Here is a 15,809-nt window from a genome sequence, read left to right as displayed (position 1 = left end):
AGGGGCCCTGATTCACAGGAAGAGAGGAGGGGGAGCGACAGCCAGGGAGGGAGAGAGAGAGGTGTGTGCGCCACTAAATTGCGCAAGGCAGCTTGTGTAATTGCGTATCCGTTACCGTCTTCACGGAAGGGGTGTGTGAGTAACTGGCAGCATGCAGCCAGTCTTCTATACACACAAACACAGAGGGCTTAACACAGAGCCTGAGCAAAGCCTAGAGGATGGAGAGCTATTGGCAGGAAGAGACAGCACAATTAGCTTCTCTTCATTCTACTGTAATCCTGTGCTAAAAAAAATATAATAATTGTAAGATTGGGCTCCCTGGCAGGTTTGATGCGAACACCATATGAGGCTTCCTCTCAAGTAAATTGAAGTTCGGAAGAGGAAAGGACCGCTTTTTCATTAGGATGGGTGGTAACCATTTTACCAGGAAACACTGCACTGCAGGTTTCATGATGAGCCCAATCCCTTGGACCCTATGCGTAACCTTAACCTTATGGTAAGACTTTGACTTTGGGGACAAGCCAGACAGTTGAAGCCCCATTAGAGCAAGAGAGACCATTGGGCCATTCATAGCGCTTCACTCTGGGCTGTGCATTGGTATGTATCTTTGGGTTTTTAAAGACCCTTCCCGGGCACTGATGTTAATCCCAGGTTCCTTATTTGGAATGAAACTGCCACATCTTGTTATTTTGAATGGAAGGGCCATCATTTGTTACAGAGGGAAAGGTGGTCATGCATTTAAAGACTCAAGGTAGGAATGTGGTGCCATTACAGCCTTGGTGGTGAGAGAGTGAGAGCGAGAGAGTGCGCGAGAGAGAGGGATGGGGAAGTACAAACTGGTAATGAGAAAGACAGAGGGGAACAAGGGTGCTCAAACATTAGGAGAATTGCAGCCTAACAAGTCCATGGAGACCTCTTAGAGAGGGGATATTCCCACTACCATGTCAGCTTGTGTGCTCCCATTCCTCCCCTCATGGGCCACAAGGCCAGACAGGCCTTGCTTTTTACACACACCTGTCCCTTCCTGCGTTTTCCCCCCCATCTCTCTCTTCTGTCAGTCATTCGTCATCTCTTTCGCATCTCTCCTTTTCCCCCCTTATTGGTCTTTCATAGGCCTCACTCCTATTAACATTTGGTTGTACTGAAGGAGAGCATTTGCACACTTTAACAGCTGCAACCGTCACATCTCACTACCAGGGAAAGCCTTTGACGTCTTTGAAGTCAGTGTGAGCAAAAACATAAAATAGTCGAAAAAAAGGCCTGCACAGCGACTAAAGGACTTGGACGACGAGCAAATCGGCATCGCCTCACTGGAGAGGGTCGTACCCTACCCGGGTCACGCTTCTCTCTGGTAGTGTGAAAGGGTGGCAAGTGCATAAAGCCCCACCATGTGTATCATGACGCTCATGATGGCGAGTGCTGCAATGCCTGAATGCACATTTGCGCACGACACAAAGAAATACCACAAAAACAAAGAAACACGAGGAGAAAAGACAGATCACATCAAAGCAACACCAGCCGAATTCTCCGCCGCAGGGGCTGAACGTTACTTGCGTCCACAACAAGTACAGAGTGTCCCTGGGTCTTTCTGCTTAGCGGTTGGGCAACAAGACCATACGAAAACAGACTCATCACAGGGACCTCGGCATTTCCCATGCGGCCGGCCTTCTATCTCTCTGGTATGTTCCCTATTAAGAGTGGTTTACAGTGTGCTGAAGTGTTGTATACTCTGCTGCAGCTGCGTGCCGGGGCAGCGCCGGGGCCTGCTAATAACCAGCCCGCCTATTTGTTTTGGATGCACGTCGGTGTTTATTTAAATATTTATGCGATCCCATTTGTTATGCTGCCATGCAAAGTGCCGGCGGTGTGGCTGAGCTCGGACGAGTGTCTTTTTGCATCTTTGTTTTGATCTCGCCTCTCCTCGATGCACACCCTTTGAGACATTCACCCCATCGGTGCATACAGACAAAGGTTTGAGGTGTCCAGTGTAAGGAAGCCCTCGAAAGCTCTCAAGGTATAGGAGGTTCCTAGAAATGGGCACTGTTGGTAAAAACCAGCAGATGCCGGAAACAGAGGACTGGACGGTGAAAGACGAGGCCTGAAGAAAATGCGAGGAACCGCTGCTAGCGTCAACCAGCTTTTTGAAAAAAAAGAAAAATATGGCTCCTCTCGATGACACTGCTGGTCCCTCCAGAGTCCCCCACTGATGAAATCATTCCTAATCATGTTTCAAACACATGCAGTCTTCCACAATCACGTCAATGTAGCTAATCCACAGTATACGTCTAAGGAACCTCATATTGAACTCTTGGGATGCTCTCACCTTGGCCTCCAGCAAACCACCGCCAATATCCACAAAGGTCTAACTCCTTATCCACGGTGAGAGCAGATGAGACATACTTCAAGACAAATAAAGGGCAAAACCATAGCTGAATACAAATCGTTCCTTGGTCTCTGGGAAACATCAGCGTGGATTTGCCCGGACCCAGTGCTTTTTAGAGGGATTGGGGATATACTCGTCATTTACCAAGCACCCCCCGAACCCCCAGACCACAACCGCACGCCTCAGGGGGGCCCTGCTATCTCACTATTCCTCACAATTTTATTGTTTTCTTTTCTCCTGCTCCAACCTTCATTACCGTGATGAATTATTGACTTTCCTAGTAAAAAAAAGACTATTTAAATAACTTTAGAATGAAAACATTATCCCCACTCGCCACGGGCTGCATCAGCCAATAAAAACAACCTGACTTCCATCATGCTACTACGGCTGGGATTATGGTAATGTATAACTGTAAATTTAGCCTGATGTTTTTTCATCATTCCTGTAATACGTATGACTCCTAACACATGAAGGACGTTTCCCTCGTCCATCTCTCTTTGTTATAAACCTTGTCTTTGTTCCTTCAGATCACATATCTGTTTTGGTCATTTCTGAGATGAGGGATTTTACTGACAAAGTGAGTTTGAAATGAACCGAAGCCATCAGCTAAGGAAAGCATTAGTGTACTTCATACAACATGTTCCGTATCTGCAAAGTTCTCCACATTTGCTCTCCTCACTCTAACTATTCATCTCACTATCACACACGCCCTGTCTCTTTGCATGCTTCCAAATAAACAGCACAAACCAGTTGTAATCCCATCATCCTGAGCACTAGGAGACAGGATCAAACAGTTTCCACCCTCCAACTCTAAGAGACTGCAGCTAGATCGGAGGATAGGTTTCTTCGCTCAAACCAAATCATGTTCCTGGTGTGCCAAAAGCTAATTTTAGGATTGAAAAGCAAAGCCAGTGAGATCACTACTCTGGTCCGGGCCGAGAACAATGAGAATGACTCGAGAGACTCTCCATCAGAAACACGCCACGGCTGCCAACAAGAACATTCATTAGGGACAAATAAAGAAAATACTTAGAGGCTAGTTTTATGTGAACCAATTTGTGGTGTAATTGTGCGGGCGGACTGAAATTGACCTCAAGTTCGAGCAATACATCTCCTTCCCAAAAAATATGGGCCTAGGTTCTCCTCATGAAGGAGAATCGAACAGAAAAACAAAATGAAGCATTAACACATATAGGATGTTCCTAGGCAACATTCAAACAAACCGCTGCGGTAACAAAGAAATAGCATACTAATGTTCAGCTTTAGAAAAAGCTGAAATTTGAAACCATGTGGCTACCAATCATTTCCACCAGAATGTTTAGCTGGGGCCATCACTGTGACCATAGCCCCAGAAACACTAGTCAGTTGACCATTTGGAATAAAGACACATGACACAAAGCCAAAACCAGTCAGAACTGGAAAGAACAATAAGGAACTTTAAGTCTTTTAAGTATTTAAAGGATTTGCATTACAACCCATTTATCAGCAAAACAACATCAAATCATAGTAGTAGGAGAACCAAAATATACCAGGGTTTAAGGAGAGTACATTAGACATACATCCTAAAATAATACTTTTGAACCGGGCCTGGTTGTATGTGTATGTTAAAAATGTATAGTTAAGGATTTTTTCAAATGCAAAACTGGCCCTGACCAGTTCTAAAAGTTGGCCTGGTGTCTTACGAAGCATATAGGATGCATGTAAAATGTGCACTGACCAAAGTGAGAGTGGAAGAGACAGAGAATGTTAAAAGGGTTTGGTTGCCAAGAACTGTCAGCTCTATATGGTTTCTTAGATCCTGGCTGGGCACCATCATCACAGCAACCGGTATGATATCACCTCACACTCACAGCGTTCTGGGGAAGCCATCTGCAGTGAGCTGGTCGAATGTGTCTTCGTACATTTGCCTGCACATTAACAGGCACCTTCCAAGGGCCCAGAGGAAAATCCTAGCTTGATTACTATGAAACTGTAGCTAGGCTGAGTGTGGTAACAAAACAACATAACACTCAAAACTTTACATCATAAAAGTGCCAGGCATTTGCTGAAATGGCCAATTGGAAGCAGCAACGATCTTGCTATTACAATGGTTCTGTGAAGCCTTTGAACCGCTAAAAGTTCTGAAAATGATTTTCTTTTAGAAAATTATGACTTACTCTGCTAATTCCCTGAGGTGATTTAGGCAGAGAACCCAATATGTACAGTGGAAAAAGTAGGATAATCAATGGGCACAGAAAAGCACTGCCATGGCCAGTATATAATTGGGCGGAACAAAACACCACCCACATATCAATTTCCAACAACGATTCTGGCTTAACCTGTTAACTCAATGTTCTCTAATTGAATATTTTCATTTGTATTTCTTGAAAAATAGAAGCATCCAAAACTAGCACAGACACAGGAATTGTTTGGAAACATTGAGCAGGGAATTCTGATTATAGAGATTTTAGATCTTTGTCCGGCCTTGGTTAAAATTTAAGGGAAGCAATGTTTAGTGACATTAATACCCGATGAACGGCATGCCCCCTATGAGCACAGGATGAAACTACATGCACATATTATTGGCCTAAATGTGTTTAAATCCAAACAGCTCAAGATTACAGCCTGGATGCAAGATATCAACAAGCACTATAATATATCTAACTCTGCAGTACTTAAGTAGTTCAATAATTCCAGAGGGCCCTAGGAGATGTTCAATCCAAGGTCATGGTACGGCAGTCAACAGTGTTGGTGGCAGCACATTTGGATGGGGCCAGCCCCGTTTGAGTGGAGCCAAACATTGATGTTTATTTCCCAAGAGTGTTTTGTGAATGGAGGATCAAACATGTGCCTTGGCCACATCTCTCCTCCATTTAACAAAAAAGATGTCTGAGGAAAGAAAACAAGACGTCTGAAGCTGGATTACTAGCCTCCTCGGAGTCCCTTGGGTAACGATATGTTGGCAATAACCTGGAATCCAAAAATCACCTCGTCATGCTGGGTATCAGTAACTCAGTCACTATAATTGTAAGCGCATTAGAGAAACCTGTCTAAGTGCCAAATTCTAATTTACTTTATCAGGAAAAAAAAATAACAAAGCGACCTCATGTCTTTCTCTGTAAATTGTCCAAAAAGCGGAGGGTTGGACCATTGCCACTCATTTCTCACAGCAACACAATTAATTTTTTCAGCACAATTGCATCAAAAACATTCTCTGTCAAAGCTCTCAAGATTAGAGCCCATCAAAAAACACTGGTCATTTTTCTACTAGAGTCACATTAGGTCTATCGTACAGTTAATCATTACTGCCTATTGATACAATCCCAGCTAAAAAGCTGGATCAGATGTCCTCAAGTAAACACAACACAATTACCAAATACATCCAGAAGAATCCATCAGCCATGGCTAAATGGCTTCGGAAATGAAAGAACATCCCACCCAAAATCCCAACAAATGATTAAAAAAGAAACCTTAAAAAAGGCCAGCTAACTGTCCACAGAGTACAAACACCAGAGGCAACTTATGAAGTTTTCATAATGGTAATAGCAAAAGAATCATTGCCTTTGATCAAACATTGCATACTATGTCCTTCCAAACACAATAGAGCACCATCTTAGAGGAAGCTTATTCAAACCATAACCTATGTGATGTCAACAGCCTCTCTCACAAGGGGATTGGAGGTTTAATAATGGGGAAGAACTCACCCCAAAAACAGAATATATATGTGGGCTGTATTCCCATGACCTGGAAGGGCATATGTTACCATATTTTCGTCATGAAGGATTTCAGAATGGTAATATAGCCATTATAAAGGTGATTGAGCGAACATCATTTGTGGTAAGTCAGCCATGCAAAACAAATATGAACTAACCTACCTACCTCATTAAAACAGGATTATAAAATGAGCAAAAAACATGTGGCTCAGCCACCAATCTCCTCCATCTACCTGATTCTCATAGGCTAGTTCCCCTTTAATAAACCGTGAATACTGTAGCGGAGTACGTGAGCACCAGGAAATATCCATCTACGCATATATTACCATGGATCAGGTAACAAACCGCAAGCCACGCATTTGAGAGAATATGACAAATTTACATTCCCTTCATTATACACCAATTAATCCCAGGAAGGATGGATTACCGAGAAAATCAGGTGGAGGCATGAAGTGTTTGGGAGGTGCATGTGGGGCTGACAGACTATACCTGAAGTATCGAGTAACACCGCAATCAACAGGCAGCCCCGTAGGACGTGCAGACTTCATTTTTTATTCATAACTCCCACACTGTGAAGTCACATACTGTACGGGGAAAATGAGAAACCGCACTCAGAGTGGGGGACAGGGGGGGCGTCGCATGACGGAGAAGGAAGGAGAAGGGAGAAGGACATCCAGGGCAGGGAATGGAGGATTGTAACGCTGCCTCTGCATTCAGCTGTAGTCCATCATGTGTGCCCAGGCTCTAACAGTAATCACAAACACAAGGTGCTATGGAGGTCCACATGGTCTACTGATTCCGATCGCTACCCGGAAACAATCTGCCATTCCTGCACACATCGTCATTTTTCCGAGGGACGATGACGGTAATTGAATGACCCCGAAGTCAAACACGCGTTTTGTTTGGCGCTGTTGTCTCCATCAATTGTGTTTTAATTGCTGTAGAATTTCCAAACCAACACCTAGATACCGAATGATTGTTTTCTCTTAACCAGGGAAATATTTGGAGTAAGCAGAGAGTTTAAGAAACGATTCAGTATGTTTCTTATGCACTAATGCAAGCCACTAATGAGACGCCGTATACAAACAGGTCCGACGCTAAACATCCCATTACACAAGCGACTGGAGGCCAGATGCGCTGGCCCACTTGGCCGGCTCCAACATTAACGTGTATGCTTCTGTCCTCATCTGTGTTTGTGTGTTATCAGCTTAAAGCAGATCTTGGGCTGGCTTACATAGGACATTATATCATAATATAATGAGATACGAAGAGTTTAAGATCGCGCATGTTGTTGGACTTAGCAAACAATAATTACTTTCCGTTGTTAGGCCCACTTCCTGCACTTTACGGCACTTTAAGCCTCAGTTCACTTGCTTATGCTCCAGCTCCAAACAAAGCCGAACGGTCTGCGACGCCAATTTTAATCACGCAGACGTTCCCATGTATGGGACCAACTAAAACAATGACTCAATGGTGTAAGTGTAAAGCAAATACAAAAATACATACAATGTAGGTTACGGCACTGCAATTGTGTAGGTTTGAATATTATCTTCAAACATGCACCTAAATACACACTGTGACAACATGTCAGTCATTTTTTAAAGGTTTGTCAATGAGGGAGAAACGCATTGGTTCCATTTTAATTGACGTACAGCCTGACATAAATGCAACACAGTGAGACGGTAATGCAGCACAGAGCAGATCTGTAGCGAACAGGTGTGACGCTGCGGTGATTCGACAACCAGAGTGTACTTCAATAATGTTCAGTCATTTTTGTTTAATTGTTACTGCCGACTAAAGTTAGTTGGCGTGTGTGTGTGTGTGTGTGTGTGTGTGTGTGTTGGCATGTGCGTGCGTGCATGCATGTATTGGTGAATTTCAGTGTGTTTGTGTGCATGTACGTACATCCTGAGGGAGCCAAAGGAACTGTTTAGTGATTGGATCTTTGATGAGGAACTTTGCTGTTGCGATGTGAGTAAGCAGGGACGCCACGTGATGGAAAAGCCATTAGAGCGTGTTAGGCAAACAAATATTAAGAAAAGAGAAGGGGAAGGGCTTTTTCAAAAAACCCTGCTAGGAAAGAAGCCTGATGCCTTAAATTCAGAGGTCTGAAAATGTCACCGGCGCCGTTTTCCCATAAAGACACTAGAGACGCAGTGGGGGGACCGCTGCACACATGCAGAGCTATTTATGGCCACAGCGATGACCTCAGTCATCGGGAGGAGTCATCATTCCTGTCGGGAACAAACACAGAGATACATAGTGTGGAGGAAAGACTTGAAAAGAAAAAAGCAATCACTTGCCTGTTTCCTCTGCCTCTATCGCTATGGCGCCTTGGCGGTAAGCGTTTCAACCGTTTAAGTGTTTAGAGGACCCGGAGTGTAAACATGCTGAAACCCAAGTGAGGTCAGGGCCGCCTATTTACAAAGCACTGGAACTAATTCACTTTCCCAGCAGGACGCCAGCCGACTTATTCCATTGGATCACATTAATTAAATATCAATTGGGGAAACTTGAGAGGGAGAGGTGGGCTATTATGTTTTAAAATAATAATGGGCTCAGAACATTCAATAAAAGCCATCCGTGAGGCATGAGAATGCCTGTGCAGAGTCACAAACAGCCCCTAAACACAGGGGTACGGGACAGGCCCCCCCCAGGTAAGACTGGGAGAACAGGACAGAGAGCATGTACACAAGTGCACAATGTAACGTTGTATGTGCAGATGTGTACACACGTGTGCATCTAGATGTATGTATGTGTATATATTTGTGTCCATGTGTATGTGTATGTGTGTGTGTGTGTGTGTGTGTGTGTGTGTGTGTGTGCGTGTGTGTGCGTGTGTATGCGCACGTGCGTGTGCGTGTATGTGTACGTGTGTGTGTTTGTATATGCGTATGCGTGTGTGTTTATGAGAACGGTCCCCATATACGGTGAAACCCAGGTCAAATAGATGACTCACACTGATGACACAAATTGTCACAGATACAATATGTTTAAAAAGTGCTCCGCGCTACACAGGACCACCTCCCCTCCCCTCCCGCCTCCTCCGTCCAGTCCCTCCGCCACCACCACTCAGAGCCCCAGAAGCTGTGGGACCGCACTGGCGTCTATGGTTCTACACAGTTTGCTCATGGCCATTCCACCGCACCGCACCGGCGGTCCCACGCTAGCCTCTGTCTGAGACTGCATTAGTCCCCTCTTCATCTCTGTCCTCCTTTTCTCTGTTTCTCCACTCTGCCGATCCTGGGAGCATTTACAGTATCCTCCATAATGCGACGAACAGGGGGGGGGGGGGGGGGGGGGTGGTTAATAGTTATGCATGTGATCTGAGGAAGTCCAACATTCCATGGTGTGCAGTATACACAGAGAGAGAGAGAGAGAGAGAGAGAGAGAGAGAGAGAGAGAGAGAGAGAGAGAGAGAGAGAGAGAGAGAGAGAGAGAGAGAGAGAGAGAGAGAGAGAGAGAGAGTGAGTGAGTGTGTGTGTGTGTGTGTGTGTGTGTGTGTGTGTGTGTGTGTGTGTGTGTGTGTGTGTGTGTGTGCAGTTGACGTATGGAGGGGGGCAGCAGTAAAAGTGGAAAACTAGCAAGGAGTTGGGTTCAGGACAGCGGACACACTGGATTCTGGCCCTGACAGAGCAGAGAGAGCCCCAGCATGGTAGCCAGAAGCCAGGAGCAGAGGGTGAGAGACAGGGAGAGGTACAGAGAGAGACTCATGGAGACGCTCCGTCCCTGTAGCAGCGGGGGGTCATTCAGGTGCCAGCCCACCACAGTGTGTTGAGCAACCGCATGGTGCCACCACGTGATTACATGGTACCAACACTGGGCTGCTATTAGCTTGCCAATGAATGTATGTGGATTATATTAGTGTCAGAAAAAAGACAAAGTGTCCCTTGTTGACGTTATGTATTAGCTTGTATAAATTCCGGCACATTGGTTACTTTTAATACAACTTTTGAGACAGGGCTATTAATTCACACTTAATCGACTTTCCTAAACGGAGAGATTTATAGTATACTGTGCGTGTGCCATTGTTAATATAACAGTTAATGTTTGAAATCCTACCTGTTACGGTCTTGGTTTTGACCGGGCTGCTGGCGTAATCGGACGCCTGATTGGAGGGCTGTTTGGCCAGTGGCGTGCTACCCACAGACACCTCATCCTCTCTCCGTTTGGCCAGGGGCATCGCCATAGCAACCACCGCCGGAGCCTGTGAAAACATTGAGCCATGAGGTCATGGGAAATGTATTCTCAAAAGTCAAAGGATGTTAAAAAGAAGAACAAATGTGTGGAATCAATGGGTTTTATGGTTGGCTTTCAAAGAGATATATTGCTTGTATCACATTGTTTTTATTATAACACTGCTTATACTGTTGTAAGTAGGTAAAAAACGTTCATTTATCAGCTACCAATCGAGAGGGTTAACGGTCATCGTAGAAGAGATGGGAAGTAGGAGAGTAGAGACACACACACACACACACACCCCCTGAAATCGAGGAAAGAAAGAACAAATACACGAGCAGCCACATAATGAATAAAAGCTGGCCTTAACGCATGCAAATACACACACACACACACACACAGACGCACGTTCTGTGTTCAGTTTGCCATTAAGGAGGCTCAGGAACCAGAGGGCCGAAAGGATCGTCTGGGAGGAGGAAAACCCCCGGGGGATTAGCCGGCAGCCGCACGGGGGCCGTGATGCAGTCACTCAGCGACCTCCTGCAGGCAGCGTAAACAAACAACGCTGAGCCTTCACGGTACACTTTGTGTAGTGCGCCTCGTGTTTTTCTGTCTGAGAAAACCACTGATTTTCAATGACCTAAAAGAAGGGTTGTTTTGAGATTAAACACAGGACGTGTCCGATCGCACCGGTTTCCAAAAGCTACTGGATGTGTTATGAAGCCAAAGCCTTTCCAAATCCTCCCCACCAGAGCCACAGTAAATAAATTACACAAGAGCCAGGGTTTCTTTCCATTTTCTTGTTTTTTTTTCATCCCCTTAGATTAGCTTTCAAAATCAAACTGGGTACTTTTGTTTAGTTGCTCTACAAAAAAAAGAAAAGAAAAAGGAAAGTGTAATTGGAAATAACACGTAAGCAACCCCGACGGATGCATGTAGACCCAGGCATCTGAGCATTACACGGTGCCAAGATGCACAGAGTAGCTTCATATGTTCGCACATGAGTTGTGATGCACGTATCGGTATGTGACTGAACTGCAAATAGGAACTCCTTACATTATGTACATTACACACATGGCTAGCCAGAACACTTTGAAATGTATAGAAATTCAATGCAAGCCGTTTGATGGTTCAAGTGTTTCTAGGGTGGGGAAACATGAAACTGAAAAACATGAACATTTGTGATGATATATTATATTTCCGATGAGGAACTCGCTGGAAAATAATGTGTCGTGCCATATTTTAATACTCCTGCTGAAAGCAGGTACCTTCACAAATGATCATCATTCGTTCCGTATTGATGACATAATGTAAGCCAACCCTCTTAAACAGTGTTAACTCACACATCCACACACACTTCATCCCTCTCTCTCCCCTTTCTCACATGAACCACGACTGAAGTCTCTTTTCTACTGTCCTTCACTGGCTGCTGATTGGCCTGAAGTCCTCCACAAACAACCCTGACAGATGGGTCAGCGGGCCCACACACACACACACGCACACACACACACAAATGACAAGCAGCCCTGTGTTAGAGTAGGTCACATTATCACACACACTCAGCTCACAAACAGGCATGTGCCAGTGTCACAGCTGAGACAGGAACCAGCCCTGTGTAGGCAGCGCTTCAACTCGTACCATGTGTTTACAGAGAACACCATGACCCCCAGGCAGCGCAGCCAGGGGGTCAGGGCTGACGCAACACACACACACACACACACACACACACACACACACACACACACACACACACACACACACACACACACACACCAACTACTGCAATTAACTGACACACTGACACACAGAAATGTGCAAAGGTTGTAGAAATGTGCAATGTATAATCACAGACATTTAGACAGAGAGAAACAGGGAGGGAGAGAGAGACAGAGGGACAGAGGCAGATACAGAGAGATAGAGGGAAAGATGAAGTAGTGATGTTGTTGAGGTGAAGAACCGAGGGTGAGAGACCTGTATAAATAAAGAAAGAGAAAGAGAGAACTGTGGTACTGTGGTATTGTGGAAGGACCCATGGTACCTGCTGCTGCTGCTGTCTGCTGCCTCCTCTGTGAGGCTGGTGAAGCAGCCAGGTACACACCACAGGGTCCACGTTGGCCGCTATGCCCTGCACACTGACCAGCAGCACAGCACCTGGAGAGGGAAAGGGACGTCATAGTGAATGTATGTTTTTCATGACAATAAATCCCTACGAATTCGGAGAGAGAGAGAGAGAGAGAGAGAGAGAGAGAGAGAGAGAGAGAGAGAGAGAGAGAGAGAGAGAAATAATTCAATTATGGAGTTCTGGAGATAAAAAAAAGTTGAAAAAGAAAAACTAAAATAAAGTAAACACTGTAAACCAGAAAGCTGCACATAAACATCTTGGCCTCTGAAACGAACGTCAACAACGGTCTATTGTAAATCTAGCTAAACGAAGCCCACAGTGCTGTCCACATTGATCATCTCTCGCCCCACTGAGGCTGCTGCCGCCCATCCCTCGTCTTGTTTCTCACAGGCTAAAGTTTGGGAGCTCCCCCAAACAAAACGACAAACCTTGGCAGCGCCCCCGCGGGAGATACTACAGCCACTGACAAAATCAACATCACCGCTAGCAAACAAGGACGCCTTTGTGGGAAGATGTCGTCTCAGCGAGGATGCTTTGTCAATATCAGCCTTTGCTGCTCTTTAATCCGAAGGAATTTGGACAGAGACGTATGAATTAAGTCATGTGGAAACTATGCAAAGCCCCGCTGCAACACAACGGCGCTCCGATGCCGCGCCCCAGTGATGATAGCGGCCGCGTTGGAGGAAGATGAGACGGAGAGACAAAAGGACAAACGATACAGATCGATGCAATCAGCGTCGGCAAATCACAACGAAGTGAAAGTGACTCGGACAAATCTGAGAGGATTTGGTGTCATGGCTGTCTCCTCTCACCACAACCTCCCCCCCACACACACACACGTTTACACTGCTTAATGACGTGAATGTGGGTACCAGGCCCGGTACTAGGAGAGGGGTGAAGGGAGCTGTGGGGAGGAGAGAAAGAGAGAGAGAGGGGCAGCGAGAGAAGCTGGGTGAGGAGAGAGAGAGAGGGCAGGGGGAGAGTGGAGAGGGAAAGGGAGGGGAGGGGAGAGGGTGAGTGAGAAGGTGGTGGGGGGGAGAGAGAGAGTGGCAGCGAGAGGGTGGTGGGTGATGGGAGGAGAGAGAGGGGGGAAACAGAGGGGGGTGAGGAACGAGAGGGGAGGAGCGAGAGGGTGGTGGTTGAGGGGAGGATAGAGACAGGGGCAGTGAGAGAGTGGTGAGTGAGGGCGGGAAAGAGAGGGGGGGGGGGGGGTGCACAGTTTGTTTCAATTGTGCCGCGCCAAGGCGAGTGTGTCGCGCCGGGGCCAAAAACAACATTTTCTTTTGATAAATGTCTATGAAACCGGAGATCTTCTCCAGGGTTTTGGTTTACTCTTAAATAATAATCTTTACCAACAATGAGCGAGGGGCCTGAGGTAATGCGTTCGGATCCTATCAATAATGACTCCCATGCCTGGAGGATTAGCGGCGGGGTCCCTGGCGTAAGAGGACATCTCGGCTCTGCCGCGCTCCACAGCCGTTTAATGGTGAGGGTGGAGAGGGTGGAGGGCTGGTGTACAGATCTGGAGGGGTGTTGGAGGAGGGATGGGGGGGCTTTGGATAGAGGCCTGGCTCATCTGTTTCAAAGCCTTGAGGCAGAGGGGAGGCAGCACCATGTGTGTGTGTGTGTGTGTGTGTGTGTGTGTGTGTGTGTGTGTGTGTGTGTGTGTGTGTGTGTGTGTGTGTGTGTGTGTGTGTGTGTGTGTATAACTCCCGACAGGAACTGATTGCTCATTGTTTTGCTAAACAGTACAATTCCTTAATGGCATTGACAACCCCCCAACCCTCTTTCCATCACTTGATCCCTTTCTTGAGAAATCTTACTCTTCACACACACACACACACACAGACTTGTGATTCAAGCCAATAATATATCACTAATTTGATTAATTCGACCCTGTACCTTGTCAACACCACTTGGAAACATACATGGATAATTTCCCATGATGCATAACCTTCCATCAATTTCTCCCATGTGGACAACTTCTATGTACATGCCTGGAATCTGAACTGATGGGCCAATTGTAGGATGTTGATGTGTGATGTCACAAATAAACACCTATAAAACACAAAATCGCATTCACTGATGCATTTGGTTAAATATTCACTTTTTTAAATGGCAAACGACATCAGATCATCCAATGGGGTCAAAGTAAACTATTCCTTTCGTCCCAGGCACTTCCTAGCCTCTCTGAATGTACTATCCACATCTTTATTCCCCTTTCTGCTCTACATGTAAGGGACCATCCATCTCTCCCTCCCGCATAACAAATCCTAACATTACCTCATGCTGGTCTATCTGCACCCCTGACCTCCGCTTCTGTCCCCGTCGTACACCCCCCTCGCCCCAGAAACGGAGGGATGTAGGAGGGGTGTATTGGGGTTTGAAACCTCGACTCTGTGGTTGAACTGCACAGCCGCAGGCTGGCTGAGTAACAGGCCCTAGCTGTGGCTGGGCTTTAAGTGGTTTCCCCAGAGCCCTGAGCAGCACCGACTGGTACCCTCGCCCGGACCATGGCGATTGGCACCGTCGGTAGCGGTCGAGTCGCAGAGGTTCATTTTAATCGCTTGCTCTACCTCCCTCGCACGTGCGCGTGCGCGCTCTGTGGCCCATTCAGCCTGGATGAGTCACAGTGTAACATGAGGGTGTTGTTCCCCTGACGGGTGCTTTATCCAGGGAGTTATTACCGAGGTAAATGAGTGAAAGAAAACAATACATAAAACGCATAATTGCAGCTAACTATTGGGTTTGGAAGCAGCAAGGCTGCGGTCTTCAAAACAGAACATATGTCGTGGGCTAACCTCTGCTGTGCTTTGTACACTGCGCAGCCAGCAGATAGCCAAAGACAAACAGGTGAATGGGGGTTTAGGGGCTGATGTGGCAGGCTTGAGTAGCTGCGCTGTGTTTTGGCTGTCGTGCCAGCTCCTTTCATATCCCAAGGTGAGGTGTTTTTTTTCCCCCCTGTCAGACGATCATTACCACGCTGACAGACACCAACGGCACTTGGAATCGCAACGCAAAACATATATTTTCTTACTTCTGTAAGGGGCCGACGGGGCGTGCGTCATTCTGTCTCTTGCACCCCCTCCCTCTCCAGCGCTCTGGCTAAATGATCACTCTGGGGTCGTTTAGATTCTCCGTCTCCACAAAGGGAAATAAGCGCCTGTCAACCTTGCTGCATTGTGTGCTTAACGGTTATAGTCTGCGTCGTTTTGATTGTATTTAGTTTCCGTGGAAATGTGTCGTCGTTTGATCTGGTTGTTGACGCTGCCGATCTCTCTCTCTCTCTCTCTCTCTCTCTCTCTCTCTCTCTCTCTCTCTGCCAGCCGTATGACAGGCGGTCCGGCCAAGCCCGCCACGACCCTGGGAGCGAGCTCAGTGTTGTCCTTCTGCTGTCTACCAGGGTGGTACGGAGGTATGCGGCGGTAATTAC

At 46.4% G+C, this 15,809-nt stretch overlaps 1 protein-coding gene across 1 annotated transcript in view; it reads right to left on the bottom strand.

Annotated features, from left to right (window-relative positions):
• vps13b (vacuolar protein sorting 13 homolog B) overlaps positions 1-15,809 on the bottom strand; it is a 322,396-nt gene that overhangs the window by 183,922 nt on the left and 122,665 nt on the right. The window contains 2 exon segments of the mRNA XM_084471728.1: positions 10,138-10,282; positions 12,293-12,405. Of these exon segments, the coding sequence (XP_084327854.1) occupies positions 10,138-10,282; positions 12,293-12,405 (258 nt within the window).

Source organism: Micromesistius poutassou (assembly GCF_964030765.1).
Source record: "Micromesistius poutassou genome assembly, chromosome: 8".
Lineage (NCBI taxonomy): Eukaryota > Metazoa > Chordata > Actinopteri > Gadiformes > Gadidae > Micromesistius > Micromesistius poutassou.
The sequence above is the reverse complement of the archived record's forward strand: the minus strand, read 5'-3'. Positions and strand labels throughout refer to the sequence as shown.